The sequence below is a fragment of the Amblyomma americanum genome, chromosome 1, assembly GCF_052857255.1.
Source record: "Amblyomma americanum isolate KBUSLIRL-KWMA chromosome 1, ASM5285725v1, whole genome shotgun sequence".
Lineage (NCBI taxonomy): Eukaryota > Metazoa > Arthropoda > Arachnida > Ixodida > Ixodidae > Amblyomma > Amblyomma americanum.
Window position 1 is genome coordinate 123,487,539 of NC_135497.1, and position 17,518 is coordinate 123,505,056.

The 17,518-nt window shown below is 43.6% G+C and overlaps 1 protein-coding gene across 1 annotated transcript in view; it reads left to right on the plus strand.

Moving 5' to 3' along the window:
* The window catches only part of LOC144113588 (low-density lipoprotein receptor-related protein 2-like), a 53,642-nt gene that overhangs the window by 18,168 nt on the left and 17,956 nt on the right, over positions 1 to 17,518 (plus strand). Inside the window, exons 12-16 of the mRNA XM_077646753.1 lie at positions 1,587 to 1,720; positions 5,721 to 6,020; positions 11,057 to 11,413; positions 12,459 to 12,594; positions 14,004 to 14,291. Of these exons, the coding sequence (XP_077502879.1) occupies positions 1,587 to 1,720; positions 5,721 to 6,020; positions 11,057 to 11,413; positions 12,459 to 12,594; positions 14,004 to 14,291 (1,215 nt within the window). The remainder of the gene's footprint in view (positions 1 to 1,586; positions 1,721 to 5,720; positions 6,021 to 11,056; positions 11,414 to 12,458; positions 12,595 to 14,003; positions 14,292 to 17,518) is intronic.

Genomic DNA, 17,518 nt, shown 5'->3' on the forward strand with positions numbered 1-17,518 from the left:
TTCTTACGGCCCTTTATAGTAATTTATCAGTAAAAGAAAGCTTTTTTAAGAATAAGCAGACATTTGCAAAGGCCCATAGCACATCCTAAAGCTAATAAAATGGCTATAAATTTGTCTTGTTGATCATAAATGAATAACAAGGTTGGAAAGAAAAAGCAATGTGGCAGTTATTATCCCACACTTGGCCTAATTGCTGATCTATGATCTTTAAAAGAAAAAGGAAAGCTTTAGGATGTGCGGTGAACCTTTGGAAATGTTTACATATTCTTAAAAAAGCTTTTTAACTGAGAAATTATCATAAAGGCCCATAAGAAATTACCTAATTGGAATGTTATTTTGCTATAAATTTCTTTCCAGGTGAGATATTTGAAATCTAAATGCGTATTTGAAATCAGCATTCTATGACACATATGTGTGCCAAGTTTATGTTGACAAAAAAAAAACCAAGTTTTTACGACCCTCATCCCCCCTTAATTCAAATCTTCAGCGCAGAGTTAGCCGTCGCGGTGGCTCGGTGGTTAAGGTTCTCGACTGCTGACCTGAAAGACGCAGGTTCGATCCCAGCCGCAGCAGTCATTGCATTCAAACAACTAGGTATACCACTGCTAAAGAATGATCATTCAGGAGTGTGTGCATCTGCTGATGCACTGCTGACAAAGCCTAATCCTCGGCTCTATTTCAGGAGTCAGTCACTGTAATGCCTTTCTAACACACATTTTTAATGTACCCACCAACCCACCACAGTGGCTTAGTGTCTCAGCGTTTTAGTGGCCAGCTCAAGATCATGAGATTGAATTCCAGCTATGGTGGTCACATTTTGATGGAGGTGAACTACAAAAACACCCTTGTACTGTGCAATATCAATGTATGCTAAAGAACCCCATGTGGTAATGATTGACCTGGAGCAATCCACTAAAGCGCCTCTCTCAGTCAATGTGCAGCTTCAGGATCTTAAACCTTGCATACTTACCTTTCTAATGCGACTGCCATGGATGTGGGGTTGGACAGCATAGATAGGTACGAGACTGTGGGTGTTGGGTGTGGTGAGTGTGAAGCATAAGTTCATGGCTGAAGTCTTGCTATGAAACCTGCAGAGGCCTTTGCCTTCAGCTCCAAAGTCATTCTCCTCCCGGAGGCTTATCTCAAAAACAGCTAAAGTCACAACTACGGTGAACTGACATGCTACCACTGCTCCCGTTCCTTTGACAGCCACAAAAGGCTGGAGCTGGTGATACTGATGCAGATATGGATAGCGGAGGAAAAAGTTGACGATGATGATGAGCTGTGGCCTCGGGTGCCATCTGCAGGTGGCACCTGGAAGCTCTTGTGTGCATGCGCCGCCTCCGCGATCAAGTGCACAGTTGCTCGCAGCCGGAGCTGATCACAGAGGCCATGGCACGTGTGTTGTGGAAAGTTTGGGTGCGGCTCTTACAGGGATATTATTTTTTTAAATATTTCCTTGGTGAAAACAGGGTGCTGCCCATACACAGGTGCGGCCCTTATAGGTGTTTATATGGTATGTGCATGGGGTATATCTTTGCAATACAATATGCATGGGAATAAAATATGAATATGCATACCTTTAGGCTCATCTTCTGGATGGAACGGGAGCGGGCTGCTGCTGACCAGGACTTGATGACAGTGAAAGCAGCACACCTTAACGGCTCTGTTTCGTGGACACTGCATACGTGGAATAGCCCCAAGAATGTTCCAGTGAAAGGTAATTCTCAGGGCTGGAACATCCCTTTTATTCAGTTCTTCTAATATAGCTGTACTCATGTATGGCTGCTTGAACCAGTTCCTATTGACTGTGGCAGCTGCTTTGCATGTTAGTGCTAATTGAGTATGCACCACAATTTTGCCTTGTTTTTGAGGTGCGAGGTTGCAACACCTTTGAAAGGGCTCTAAAGGAAAACTGTTTGTCTAGACTGATAGATAATTTTATGGGGAACCACATTCATCTCGAACATAGCTTTGGGAAACCAGGAAATTGCAAAGTAAAATGCAGTGCCAGCTCCTCATGATGTAAATGTGCAGCTGGTCATAATTGGCCAAGGCTGCCTAATCACTTTCTTGAAGTATTGTTCAGTCACTGCTCTGTCACATGAAGAGCAAATGTTGTTGAAAGGAATGAAAGGCAGCGCAGTGATTGCTGCTTTCAGTACGTAGATGCACAGGGTAAGCCCTTGTAATATAGCTCACATAATTTTTTTGCAACAAAGAAGCTTAAATTTGGCTAAATTCCATTTGCCTTCACCTGTCAAGACAAAAGTATAACTGGATTCTGAGTGTCACATTTGGCTGGCAATCTGCTGATTTCAAGGCTAGTGTTGTTGGGTCATACTTTATTGAAATTGGTGACCCAGCAGGTTGATTGAAAGCCATACAAAAGTATGAGAATGCAAAACTTCACTGGATATGCATTTTGCTGACTCACCCTGAGGTACGCCAGTGTATGCTTCAGCCTTCCAGGTATGGGCTCTCAGCAGCATCCTGTGTTGGGCTCAAGGTGCTGAACTATGTATGATCTAATGTCAATGTCTGTGGGTAGTTTTGCCAGTGATAGTAGGAGGAGTCTATTTGCAAGAATGCTTTTTGTAGTTTTTTTGCTTTTGTTTGTTTTTGCTACCCTGCTGGTTCAGTTTTCAGATGCCTTCACTCTCTTCGCGTGTGGCGCCTCATTATTCACCAAGAGCAGTGGAGAATTATCCATTGCTGAAATAACAGTTACTACCACATTCCTTATGGGGATTCAAACAGGAAAATGAAATTAAGAGCTTCATTTGTAATCTTTACTACGGAGGCTTCTCTTTCTGCATTAAAAATTCTGGCCAAACTTGTGAAGGGTACTCTCCCAATGCAGCGTTAACATATTGTTTTAGTGTCCAATTAAGGTGACACTAAAAGGAAACATTAATGGAAACAAGAAGCTACACTAGACTGACGTTGTTGAACACAACAGCTTCAAGCAGGCTGACAGAATGCCATTGCAAAATGGGTAACAGTTTGCATCCCCATGTTTTGGCAGCACTTGCCGTGCTGTTTTCTCCTATTTTGAAGGTACTTGTCCCTTGAAACAGTTTTTTTTATGTGAAAGTGATGAATCAGTCCTGGCTGGAGAAGGATTTACTTGGCTTGGTGCAGTTATGGCAATTCTCAAGGGATGCTACTACAGCTTTTGCTTTTACATAATTTCCTGGTTAATCCAAACACTGCTCTTTGTAACAGCGCAATCTTGAGGCACTAATTTCTGTCCAGCAGGACATAGTGTTATCGTTTAGTGCCCACTTAGTGTCTGCATAAAATGCAGATACTTGTGTTGGGCGTGGTGCATGCATCTAAATATAAGTGGACATTTCTCATGTACACCTTTTTAAATAGGCGCCCATGTTTTGTGGAAATTTTGCACGTAATAAACCCTGTTCAGGATTTCAAGTAGTAGTAGTAGTAGGAAGTGGTTTTATTAAAACTAATGATAAACAAGGAAGGAAAAGATTTTTGCTAGCCCCGGCATCCGCTATCGATACTGAAGCACCTGAGCTGGGGCAGCAGAAATAAAGGATAGCTGGCAGAATGGAGAAATGAAATGAAAGAGGTGAGGGGACAGGAAGAAAGAATAGGGGGAGAGGTGATGTACACGAAGACTATTTACACAATAATAAATATATACAGGCATGATATGTTCATGAAAAAGGGATAAAAACACGCGCACAACACTGTGTACACTACAGCTGGAGTGGGGCATCCAGCTGTTAATCGTCCAAGGTAGCACTCGCGGAGAGTTCGGTCACTGCACATAACTACCTGGCGGAGAACAGACGGGACGCCAAGCCCGTCTGTTCGAGGAATGCACAGAGGAGGATTTCAAGTGGAGAACAACAATTAAATTAAAGTTTGATAAAAGATGACCTACTCTTGTAGCAGTAATTAAATTTTTGTTCTACTGGGAAAAGGCTTTATAGCATTGACTTATATCACTGATGCGTTCCCTGCCTCATACATATCTGTTTAAATTGCATTTTGTCTGCCACCTGCCTTGCTAGTTCATATATAATGTGTTACAGCTGTGCTGTGGCATTGGAGCTTCAACCTTGCTCATTTGATTTGAGACTTCATGTCTGTAGACACTACGCTCACCTGCAGCAAAAATGTGAAGATGGGGAATTTGTAGGTAGCAGGTTCTTTTGGCCTTGCTTATGGTTTACAGAACTAAACAGCTGTCTGTAGGCACAGTACTTGTTCAGTGCCGGTCATAATATTATGGACGCTTTGGTAATCATTCTTCTCGCGCTTCGCCTAGCAAAACTTAGGAAGTACAGTAGAATCTCGGTGATACGAACCTGGCTGATACGAATTTCGGGGGGATACGAATTCGTAAAATTCCCCCGCCGAAATGCATTGTGTACAATGGGCCAAAATTCGGATGCTCCGAACACTTTTCCGCGTCGCGCCGGGTGATACGAACTTCGGTACCGCGACCGTCGAGCCGCCACCGGCACATCGTGTGCCAGTGCCGGTTTGGGATTCCGCGGCAGCAGGGAGGCTGATGAGGCAAGTGAAGCTTTCTCTCTCTCTAGTTTTTAGGGGCGGCCTCTTCGCCTTTTCCTTTTGCTTTGTTGTTGCCCGAGGCTAGCGCCACTGCTTATTGATCCATTCGCCCCGCGAACCAGCCAACCCAACCCAACCGGTCGGGCGCGATTTTTCCTCTCCACATTTCTCGCGACCCTGCGCGCCCGTTCCGCCAGCCTTTCCGCTACTTGCACACACTCCCAGTGCACCGAGGCACCTCTCCCTCCCGCCCGGTGCTTGCACACACTCCCAGTGCACCGAGGCCTGGGAGCGCGTCTCCTGCAACCATCGCGAATTATTTCGCAAAGTGTGGGATTTTTAAATCCACAGTGGCCACCACCTCGCAAGTGGCACATTCAATTCCGGTTGATGTCTGGAACCAGCTTGGCGTTGACTGCAGTGCCGACGATTTCGTCACCTGTGGTTTGCGCACAGTGGAAGCAATCGTGGAGGATGTATCGTCGCAGCCTGGAATTTCGACCAGTGACGAAAGAAGTGAAGAAGACGAGTGCCAAAATGGTGATGACCAACCATCGTCGGCAGCCGACACTATGCACGCTCTCGATATTCTGCGGCGTGCTGTGACATCCGAGACTGTGCGTGAGAACACTACAGCCAACTTCTTCAGCTTCGAAAATTCTCTGCTGGCCGACCTCGCAGAGAAGGAGACTCAGAATGACATACGTTGTTTCTTTCCTCGTAAATAGATGTTTTTTTTTTTTTTGTGCATGTCTCATGGTTTCGGGACTGATTTCGCTCATTTTTGGTGATACGAAATTTCAGGTGATACGAATATTTTCACCTCCCCTTGAGATCCGTATCACCGAGATTCTGCTGTACTTCATACAAATGTTAGCACATGCCACTGCTGCGCTTGTGTATGGCCCCAAAAAATGATATTTTCTGGACAGAATGCGGGAGAAAATTTCAGTTTCTGATGTATACTCTGTAATACTTTGGCCACACCTGCACGCACATTTACCATGACATTGCGTATGTTTGCCATGGCATTATGCTACCTAGTAGACAGTTTCATGATGATCTACTTATATTTTCACAGGTGGCTTGCAGCTTGTAAGTATGACTTGTTCTAGACCGGTGTCAGGCAATTGCACAAGGGGTCACAGGTTGTTTTTTTTCTCTCCGTGCAGGCCTTGATGTGAACCCTTTGCAAGAAGAAGTATGCTGGAGTGATGCTAACAAGGGTGCTTTAATGTGTGCAAGCTATCAAACTACAGGAAACTTTTCCGAAGTTCTCCTTTCTGGCGGTGGCAGCCAAGGCCATGTGGTGTTTGCGGCAAGTGGGAAGAAGCTGTTGTACAGCCTTGGAAATGGCAGCATATACTCCATGACCCACAGCTCTCGGGATATACCGCACCTTGTTTGGAATAGCACCCAGCCACTGAGCTATATGAAGCTCGCCAGTGCTGATGACTTTCCTGAGCATCTTGGCAAGTATTGTTAGTGTAATGTGATGGGGTCGTTCTACGTGAAAGGAGGCTCACTAATTTCTTGACATTTTAGATTTGGCTGAAAAAATTGGAGCCTTCTTTTGAAGGAGTCTTTTTCTCCAACTATCATGCTCCAAAATGTAAGAAATTGCCTTGATCAGGGCATTTTCAGAAAATTGTTGTTCAGGAGCCGTTCTTTGCCTTAAAGTTCCTCTGTACATAGACGAGTATTGAGATGCCTTGTCATGCCCCTAAATCTAAATCGTGGATGGTGCAAATTTGATTAAAAATTTAAGCACTTAGTAGAAAAATTACAAGGTTTCCGCAGTTTTAAAAGTAAATTTGGAGTCTAAATTTTGGGACAGAATTTTTTTTTCAATGTTTTCGGAAACCTTGTAAAAGCATGGTCTGCGTTAAAGTTGAAAACTTCCCTTTCGTTTTTCTTTAATTTAATTGCAGATATCTCTATTTCTGTACAAGCGGCCACATTCGGTGCCATGTGGGCAACGGCACATGCAAAACAAAAATAGCCAAATAGTAAAGCCATTCAATTAGTTTCTCATGTCAAAAAATTGGAGGAGTACTTATTGTTTTTGGCGAAAAATCATTAAAAAAAAAGTCTCATCGATGTGGAACCAGCACCTGCTACAGCCAGGTAAACCACAGCTTTTACTTCCAGGTTCACTCATGGCATTAGTAGCTGCCATCAGCATCGAACATCTTATGATAAGACAGCCCAGTGGAGCGATTTCACCATTTCAATTATACTTAAAGAATGTTTGGATGGAGTTCCTAAGGTATACAGGACATGCCATGTTATTCACTATACAGAAGAATCCTGCTATAGTAAACAAAAATGACGGTTGATTTACGTTGTTAGGCCAAATGCTCTAGCGATTCGGTTTTCACTTTGGTGTCGGTGTTTAGATCCAGTGTTCAAGGATGGCAGTTGTTTGGACAGCGATAATGAGTATGTTCATTTTGGTCATTCTCTACTTTACATTCACAGATCCCTAGGAGAGCACATACCACTCCTGGCGCAGCGGTTAAGCGATGCACCACTGCCCTTCTATGACAGGTGCTGGCATCGGTGGTGCTTGGGTTACTTGAGTTGGGTTGCGACCCAGGTTGCTCCTCCCGAGCAGCCTCTCACAATTAGTTGAGCTGCCACCTGACATGATGGGAAGGTTGCTATATATATATATATATATGCCCACCAGGTGGTGGGCAGGTGAGCAGCCTGCCACAAAACCAGCTTCAGACAAACAGACTGAATGGCTAAATGCAGAGAATGCCCACTATATGCTAGCGCACTAAAACTCTGATATAGTAAAATGAAACTACGGTCCCATTTCGCCTTCCTTAGACGGCTCTACATTTTTGTTATTCAGTTGCAGTAAAGATTTTTTTCAAAGAAAATGCTGTAGTAAAGAGTGTCTAGCTGTGGCGACCTCCTTCCCACGAAATGATGACAACGTGGCACACGCAAGGTCAATATTTAGAGCCAAACGGATACCAAAGATGATAAAATGGTGCTCTTTGAGATAGCATCACCATTAAGCTTGGAAGCTTTGAGGAGAAGCCAACTTCTGCAAGGCCTTGTGAGGCAAAGTGCACGGCTTGCATGGAAAAAAAAAAGTAAAGCTGGCTATGAACGCAGAAAGAAGGCAGTGCGGTTCGCTGAGAAAGGAGAGGCAGTAAAAGTGCAGTGAAGAGTAGGGAATGGAAGAAAAGGGCGAACATTCGCAGCGCAACAATGCGAAGTACAGGGAAACAGCGGCACTGCATGATCGGTACCTCCATGCCTCGACTGTGTCATGAACGTTTCTTAACTATTGCCTCTTAAATGATGCTGTGGCTGTGGAAAATGATGCCATGCTCACGCAAAACTTTGGTTTTCACATGAAATCAAACTCTCGCTACATTCTTAGCCACACTGTATTTGTGCAAATGTGGTACTTCCACAAGACATACACAAAATCGAAAACATGGGATGTGATGACTGAAAATAATTATCACACAAAGCAACAATAAGAGCAGATTGGAAGGTATTTGTGAGTTTCTTTTCTAAACCAACACTGTGTTCAGTAAGTAGCCAGTTAATTACCAGACCGCTTTTTTAAAGCCATGCCATCACCAACAACTGATATAGTAAAGACTGATATAGTTACGTACAGTCGTGCCTCATTAATATGGACACTTTGGTTCCCGAGCAAAAGTGTCCATAAAGCGTTTCTTCCATAATAACAAACCACTAAGAAAAACAAGGTTCTGAAGAAGTGATTTAAGACTGCGGACTGTTTCTCTGCATATTGGCAGGTAGTGAAGTGAAAATCGGGCAATAATGGATGCTAAAGGTGATTATGCAGGATTTAAAGAGCCAGTTGGAACATGTTATATAAGTAAGCATTTATCTAACACGCTCCATTTATCTTCACTCAGCCATAGGAGACGCTGCCACGCATCGCCAGCAGGGTAGGTGCCTGGTCACCGCACTGTTGACTCCTTTTTAAAGAATGATTTCTCACCAACAACAAATTAAATGGTTTAACCATTTGGCCATTTTTGTTTCGTCATGTGCCTTTGCTCACATGGCGTTTTTTGGCCCTCAACTAGGCCGTTTTTGTGCAAATCAAGATATTTGCAATTAAATTTGAAGACCAGCGAAAAGGCGGTTTTAAATTTTTACACAAACAATTCTATTACAAGGTTTTAGAGAATACTGCAAAAGTTATGTCTCAAAATGTAGACATTAAATTTTTTACTTCAAAAAATGCAGAAACCCTGAAAATTGTCTCTTGTTAAGTGCTTCAATTTTGAATCAAAATGGCATCATCCACGGTTCAGCTTTTGGGGCACGACAGGGCATGACAGGGCATTTCATTACCTGTCTATGCACAAACTTTTGCGGCAAGGAATGGTTCCTGAACAATAATTTTCTACAAAAATAAGCAGATTAAGGCAATTTCTTACACATTGAAGCATGAAATTTTGAGAAAGATTTCTCTTCAGAAGAAGGCATCTACACTTCTATTTGGACTTGTCTTAACTGGCGATTTTTTTCAGGCAAATGTCAGTGAATAGGTGCATCTCCTTTTGCATGAAATGACCCAATAGCTATTATATGTGGTATTCAAGTGAGCTCAAAAATTGAGTATTGCACAACTCCAGTCGACGTTTAGCATCAACTCCCTTTGCAGTGGGAGCTCATTTGGACTTCGTGGTAACTTCATGACTGCTGGTTGCCTGAAATTCAGACACACTGGTTTCAATTTCTGCAGAACATGATCACATATTCTGTGCAATTCAGTTACTGGCAAAGCTTTTTGCCGTTCGCCAGCATTTTTATACTCCGACATTCTTTGCGCGCAAGGAGAACGGCTAAGTTCAGGTGTGTGATGTAGTGGAGGAGTAAGAGCAGAAGGGCAGCTGTGGGTTGAGGAGGAGCAATGAGAAAAATGCACGCGCGGTCTCTAGGGCCAATCCAGTGCATTTTGTATTGACAATTTCTGAGCGGCGTGCACGGTATGGAAACTATACTTTATCAGCACCAGTGTGGCCTGAGCATGTCAATGCTGCCAAATGGTAGTCGAGTACCTGTAGACCGTAGGGGGTCTCTGGCTGGTGTAAGTTCTGACGCACTGTCAGAATGCCTCTGCTGTCTTAGGGATGGTGCAAGAAGAATTGATGAGTATAAGTGATTAAGCATTGCACTGCATAATGCAGGCTGGCATAGTTGGGTATTATAAGTTTCACGACACTATTACAAGTTGAACTTGGATGTAGCGGACTTTGCAGTGAATTTTGGGCCTTTTCAGCATAGCACCCCAGGTCTTTGAATTAACTGAGCTGGGGCAAGCTGCTGGCTCGAATTATCCAGTAAAATTTACATTGTAAATTAAGGAACAGCAGAAATTGTGAAAATTATCTAATTTCAAATTAACTGATAACAAATTCTCAAGGTTTTACTGTATGTGGATTGCATACCAGTACAGTTTGCCTCTAATAACTTGGCTCTAGTAAGGACAGAGAAATTGAGTTTGATAAAGAAATCTGGAAGTTAAGTGTTGGTGGGATGATTGCATGATTAACTGAAATCAAATGATGGTAGTCTGCCGTTGCTTTTTCATGGAGTATAGTGCTTGTTCTATTACACACTGACTTACTCGCATAATTTGCGCACTTTTTTGTTTAAATTAAGGCTTCAAAAACGGGGTGTGCAAATTACACGAAAATTTTCTGCACACTTAATAAAAAAACTACGAATGTCGTAACACGTACTATATATACCATGTATTGCCGCCTACGCATCAACCCGCCACTTGCTGGGCAAAAAAAAAAAAAAATAGTTGACTCCAAATATAAGATGCATGCCCCCTCCAGCCCCGCCCCACTATGTGCAGTTCCACACAGGATGTCCTGACGGCACGTGTGCAGCTCAAAGCAGTAAACGCACAATACAATCGCAAAGACAGCGGTGGGAGGCACAGGAGATAACAGGCAAAAAAACTTCACTTTTGCATGCAGCGGCAAACCGAGCAGCAAATGGTTGGGTAGTTTTGGATTCAGGTGCGCGTAGCTTTTCGTCCGGGAAAGCGACGGCCAGTATGAGTGAGCAGAGTAAAGGTGCACCTTTCGCAATCGCACATGGCAACGTGGCCACGCCAATCTTCCCAAGCCTGCCTTGCGTGCACCCACGTTCATGGTGGTCTGGCGCAGCAGTGTACAAAATATGAGAATAAAGGTTTTTTTTTTTCATAAATTTAGGTGAGAAGTTGGGGGTGCGCAAATTATGCAAGTAAATGCGGTACATGTTAGTATGAGTTTGCTAGCAGTGTAACTATTGCACAAGATTTGAATAAATGAACAGGTGTAAATTACAGTTGGAAGTTTTAGGAATTTCAGGCAGCTGTAGCAGTTTTCAGTAAAAAGTGCACATTTGACAATGTATGTTGTGCAGTGAACATTCTGTGCTTCTGTGCAGAACAGCACACTGGACAAAAGGAAGTACTTACATAAAGTTCATTGCTTTCCAGTTTCAAGACACCCCTGCCAGCAGTTGCCCGTGCCCTGTAATGGAATATGCCTCCCTCAAGAAGGCAGCCACACATGCTTGCCTCTTGGTGGTTCTGACACTCTGTTGGTGTTCCTGCAGAATCACAGAACAGTAGTTTACCCTGTTGGATCCGATCCTACAGTCCCACCACTTCTCTTGCAAGCACAATTCAGTGAGATGCCCCTGGATTCAATTCATGTCCTTCCCACTGAAGAGGCTGTAATATTTTCAAGCAGAGAGCGATTGTATCGGGCCCGCATCGATGGCTATGATGTTACACCTATGGCTGTTTTGAACAACACCAGAGTCACTGCACTGGCTGCTGATGCCTCTTCAGGTGGGACTTGGGACATTCTCCAATTTCATTCTTGCATTGGCTTTGTGGTTGATGTGCTTGTTGTAGTCCGATGGGTGGCCAAACTTGACTAGCTGTTGGCATGCCAGGTGGTTTCATTGGCAATGCAGAAGGAATGATGTGATCAGCATTTTCATTAGTACATTGCTCCCACTGGTAGATGTGGAGAAGCTAAGGATATAAACGAATTATTTCACCAGTTCAGTCAGTATCTCAATGAGTACTATGAACCGTCAAGCACTTATCCATGTAGACTATCTCTTCTGCCTGTAATGGAAGCGAATATTTTGTAATGCACATGTCCTGGAACTTGGTGATAAAGTTTGCCTCGATAATCTCTTGGAAAGTCTGATTGCTGTGTTTGAACGCAATCGTGGCACTTTTTGCAATTTAGTGAGAAAGTGCGTTTTTCATATTTTGAGCATTTTCGACAGGGCAGAGCAAGATTAGATGAGTTTTTCAGCTAATGAATTTTTGTGCTCTTCTTAGTGGCACGTTTATGCGCCTGCCTGTTTGGCCCTAATACAGTAGAATCTCTATGATACAAACTCGGTTTGTACGAATTTCGGATGATACAAATTCATAAAATTCCCCAGTCAGTGTGCATTGTGTACAATATGCAGAATTTCGAATGTTCTTAATGCTCTACCGCACCACTACAGATGATAGGAAAGCATTAGCTGCGACCGCACCCTCAAGCATTAAGCACTGCCCGCGATTGCTAGTCGCGCTGTGTGCACTGCAAGTAGTGAGCTGTGGCTGCGTGGCCGTGGCTCCATTGCTTTTGGTTGTGAAGAGGCGAAAAAATGCAATTTTTGCATGTATTTACTTGTTGGAAGGTCATAAGGCATAATCACTTTTTTTTGGCAGTTCTACTGATAAGACGAACCAAAATGATTTTCATGATTCCTCCAAGTTCCGCTTTAAGAGAGTTTGCTGTGCCATTCTATCTGCTGTACCAGCTTCAAACTATCTGTTTATCAGCAGCTAAGAAAGTATAAATCCAGTTCAAAACTTCTCTTTCCAGGTCTTTTGTACAGAGCTGTCTATAGCAGTCAAGGTGCTCGTATTGAGTCTTTTTACCTGAATGGATCTGGTGTTAGTGTGCTCGTGGACACTAACCTTCACAGGGTCAATGCTTTAGTAGTACATCCCTTCAGAAGGTGAGTGCTCTTTGCTGTGTGAACTTGTAGGACTTCAATTTGATGCTGTAGGTTGCCTATTGTTAGGACGTCTCAGTTGAAGTTTGGTTGTGCTTTCATGAATGGAAACAGGACTGTACAGAAGCACATGACTGTGGTACTACAGGAAGTAAATAACCCCCTAACGGACACATTTTTAAGAAGTTTCAAAAATGGTTATTGCACCCATTTTGCCATCTGTTTGCAAACGAATAAAATGTTCGAATGAGCCCTACTCACCTTAAGCCACACTCAGGGTGCTAAAAAACACACAAGAATCTGTACTTGTCACGAGTCAGAAATGAGTCCGCCTATGGCAAGCCTTGCTCTTCCAAGTCTGCTAGGGGATTAAAGGGCAACATGTGCTTGCTTGCGGCAGTTTGCTCATTGTGGAAAGTATTGCAGATGAGCTAGGAATCAAAACTCTCACTCAAATGTTGTGATGAATGTCATTCCATTGCTCCAGAAGAAATCTTTTTTTATGCGTAACATATAGAATAGATACTAAGCATAGATATAGCATAGATATATAGCATAGATAACTGCAACTTTTGCCTCAGGATTGTACTCCTAATTCTTTTTCTGCTCTTATTAAAGACTTATTTCTGTTTTGCATTTTGATATCGTGTGGTTTAATATACCTTTCATTTAAGAATCTACTTATTACGTGGGCCTGGAACAGCTGTGAATGGAATTATCAGGCACGCAAGCACTGTCTGATATTAATCACCATGCTGAAATATACTAAGAAGCTATAAAAAGTGTAAAGCAATCATTACCTGTTTTGATGCATTGATTTGTTTTTTTCTACCCTTCAAGAAAACAATGTTGAGTGCGTGAGCAAAGTTTCCTGTTCACTAGCGCTTGGGGTCTGGCTCAACTGCAATGACAAGCTTTTACAATGACAAATTAGTCGAGCTTCAGTTTTGACATTGGGGAGATCAGGGGCCCAGCAGTCATTTAACAGGCTCATTTTCCTTGCCATTGTAAAAATTCATCATTGCAGTTTACCAGGTAATTGAGTGCTGTTTGACCAAAGTTAAAAAGGTCCAAAGTTCATAATTTATTTTTGTTAGTGCTTTTGTTATCAAAAATCTAACTAATCTACCTGTGATTGTGTTCAAGTTAGTGGTGTTATGGAAGTGAAGGGCCTTTTGACCTTCAATGTCAATGTGGACATCAACCAGTTTTTACAGGCAGGCCACAGTGTAGAGTTTTCTACAGTTGTATGCGCTCATCCTGTGCATGCATAGAAATGCTTTTGCTTGTTGCCCACATCAAACAGTGGTACACGAGGACATGTTCATCAACAAAAATGAGCAAATTGTTTTGGTACTTCTCGCATTATGATGTTGTTGGTTTACATTCATAGTTATTGTCTCCTTGGGCAGGCTGCTCTTCTGGAGTGATGCCGGTGAATGGCCACGTATTGAGCGCTTCGATTTGGAGACAAAGGAGCGGCAGACCATTGTGCACGACGAGCTGATTCAAGTGTCTGACTTGACTCTAGACTTGGAGAGGGACCTAGTCTACTGGTGTGACCTGGGCACAGCCCGCATTGAGCGAGCACGCTTGGATGGCACGCGTCGCACTAGCATTGTGCTCAACAAGGGGCTTAATCGCCACTATTCCCCTGTCTCTGTGGCAGTCTTCCAGTCGGTGCTTTTCTGGATTGATAGGTGAGCTGAACATTGCTCATTACATGGTTTGTGAATGCCTGAATAGACTGTAGGAATATGGGCCTCACTAGGCAAATGTGGTGAGTCATTGTTTGACTTGTGTAAAGCATTGTCTTGGCATCATCTTCTGATGTTAACAAAGGAGCCCTGCAGCAGAAACTGAGCGGATGCATTTGGTTTGTGGTTGCTAGAGTGGGATATGGCAACGTTGGCGCCAGTTATCCAAACATCAGTATTGACATCTTTACTATTTTTAACTTGCTTCTTGAAACCAAGGTCCCAACACTGACAGTACCTACGTATTTGCTGATAATGGTCGCAGCTATAACGAACGCTCGCTTACTATGAACGAGGGCGGTGTTACCATCAAAATATGTATTATGGCTGTGGCACTGTGTCTCAGCTAAAATAAGCAACAGTGGCTGAACCACTCAGTTGTATGAACGAGGAGGTGCAGCAAGTTCGCCTCGAAGTTGAAAAACGCGCGCATGCCGCCAGCACGCGGACTGAAGGACGTTTGTTCCCAGTTCCCATGATCTCCCCCTGAAGACAGTGTACGCCTGCAAAAAACAATAAAGGGAGCATTGAAATTATAGTCAACTGCCGGCAAAGCGTGCCGGGGCAGCATTGAAAGTGAAACTACTGCACACTACTGGTGATAACCAATGGCAGTAATATGAGAGATCAGAATAACTGTCACGAGGTATGTCTGCTGGCCCATCCGGTCACGAAGTTGTACAGATCGCTGCTTTCTGCGCTGCTGCCGTGTGCAGGCAGCGCACATAAGGCAGCCAGTCTCCATTATCCTTATTTAGAGCAGTTGAGCAGTGTGCACCAACCAATGAAAACTGGAATCGGGCAGTAGCCGATGGCTTTCGGGTAAAGCACTAATTCCTGTCCGGTTTGTAGGTGTATGCAGCTCTACCTCCGTGCAAAGGCTGCGTCAAGAACCTAGTAACTGTGGTGAGGTGTAGCTTTGCTTAGAGTCCATTGTGCTGCTGGAGAGCTTTACACAAGGGTGGTGCATACTGTATGTTCTGCGTGCATATGAGCTGCGGTCACTTCGTTGCTGCATCCTTACAACTTTATTGAGGTTTGAAGACAAGCATGCCGACCTGCTACCATTTGCCGTGAACGCCTCAGTTGCTATCGGCATTATTGTGTTCCTGAAGCGGCTCGTCCACAACAAGGGTCTCGGCCAGGAGTACATGACCGCGCTGGATAGCTTAGAAAGTGGCTTGATAGGGCCTGCTTTGAAGAAACAGATCTGCACGATGGAATTTTTTAGGAGATAAATGCCACTCTTTTTCTGACTGTTTTGGCTATAATAGGGCACGTCCACTTACGACAAACTTTGGATACCGCGTATACAGTCTGCGTGACCGTCAGATTCATTACAGATGGGCTTGACTGTATTCTGCTTTGCACCCACTGGTCGTATTCAGTCTTGCAGCTTGTTTACAGTTGTGTGAAAGCGAGGCGATGGCTTTGTGAGACCTATGTGGTTGTCTTGCGAGAAGAGTTACTTATGGAAGCTGTTGCCTCATGGCAGCCGCCGCGGTAGCTCGGTGATTGTGGCAGTCGGCTTCAGACCCAAAAAACGCAGGTTAGAACCCGGCCATGGTGGTTGTATTTCAATGGAGGTAACATTCTAGATGCCCGTGTACTGTGTGATGCCAGTGCACATTAAAGAACTCCAGGTGGTTGAAATTTCCGAAACCCTTCACTACAGCATCCCTCATAGCCTGAATCACTTTGGGGCGTTAAGCCCCCATAAACTAAACTGCTACCTCATGTCCCTAGCCTTTACTCCAATGAGACAAGACAGAGTATGGAACTGACAGCTGTGATATGTGCAATTGCACCTGTCCAGACCACCTGCTGCATTGACTGGACAATCATGGGTTTCATTATTGCATGGCTCTTTAGACAGTTCATTTCTATGCATGCTCCTCTCTTATTATGCTTGGGTGGCCTGTGAGCATTTTTTTCCTTTAACATAGCTTGACACTATGTGTGTGAGAGGGAGCAAAATGTGGGAGGGAAAAAACATCGAGCATTCATTGATCCCTCTATAATTATGTGCTACAAGCAGTTTCTTGTTCTTTGGCTCGCTTTCCTATTCGAGTATAATATCCAAAAGTCATTTAAAATTTAATTAGGAGAGAAATAACCAGAAAACTTGCAGTTTTGTGCAAAAAGCTTTTCTCCTCTTGTATTTCTCATGAGTGTACATACTTGTAAGGCCTCCGTGGTTAACACTGGGCATTTGCGGCGAGCTCAGCAAAGAAAAAGACAGCTCTCCAAGCTCATGGCTCTGGTCCTCCTCTCCCTGCAACCTTGGCGAAGCGGTACACGCAGACAGTTTGAGATAGTTGGAACCCTGTCGAAGAGATTGGGAGGGAGACTCCGCTTAACGCCTGCTAGTATCAATTGTTACTAGCACGCATGTATTAGTACGCATGTACAAAAATTACTAGTAGTAGCAATTTTTGTACACTTAAATTAAGCAAAGGCACCAAAATTTTCATCCAGGTATTGTCGTGTGCATGCTTGGTGGAAGTTAAAGGAGTATATAGACAAAATTTTTGGTTGCATGTTTTATTCTTTGTAGTGATGCTTAAGACATTAGTATACATGGGTTACCACATGGTATTCGCATACAGCTACTGTGTACTTTATAGTCCAGTTTCTTCTTTTACCTGCTACAGCGGTGGCTCAGTGGTTATGGTGCTTGGCTGCGGACCTGAAAGACATGGGCTCAGTCCCAGCCGACGCGGTCTCATTTCGATGGAGGCGAAATGCTAGAGTCTCGTGTACTGTGTGATGTCAGTGCACATTAAAGAACCCCAGGTGGTCGAAATTATCCAGAGCCCTCTACTACGGCATCCCTCATAGGCTGAGTTGCATTAGGACATAAGCCCCGTAAAACCAAACCAATCTTCTCTCATTTGTTTCAGTTTTGGTTTCAACAGCAGAGCAATGGCTATAATGTCAAAGGTCCGTATAATGGGTCACGTGAAGCATGAAATGAACTGAGATGTAATCACCGCTGCTTTGTCCTTGGACCAACACTTGCATCCAGGCTATTGCTGTGTGCATGCCTGGTGGAAGTAGTGCTGTCCTTTTTGGTGAAATCACTATTGCATTCACGTGTCTGGAAAACCTCTCTGGAAAAAGCATTGATAAAATATTGCATTTTAGTTTGCAAGTGCACAGTTAATGCA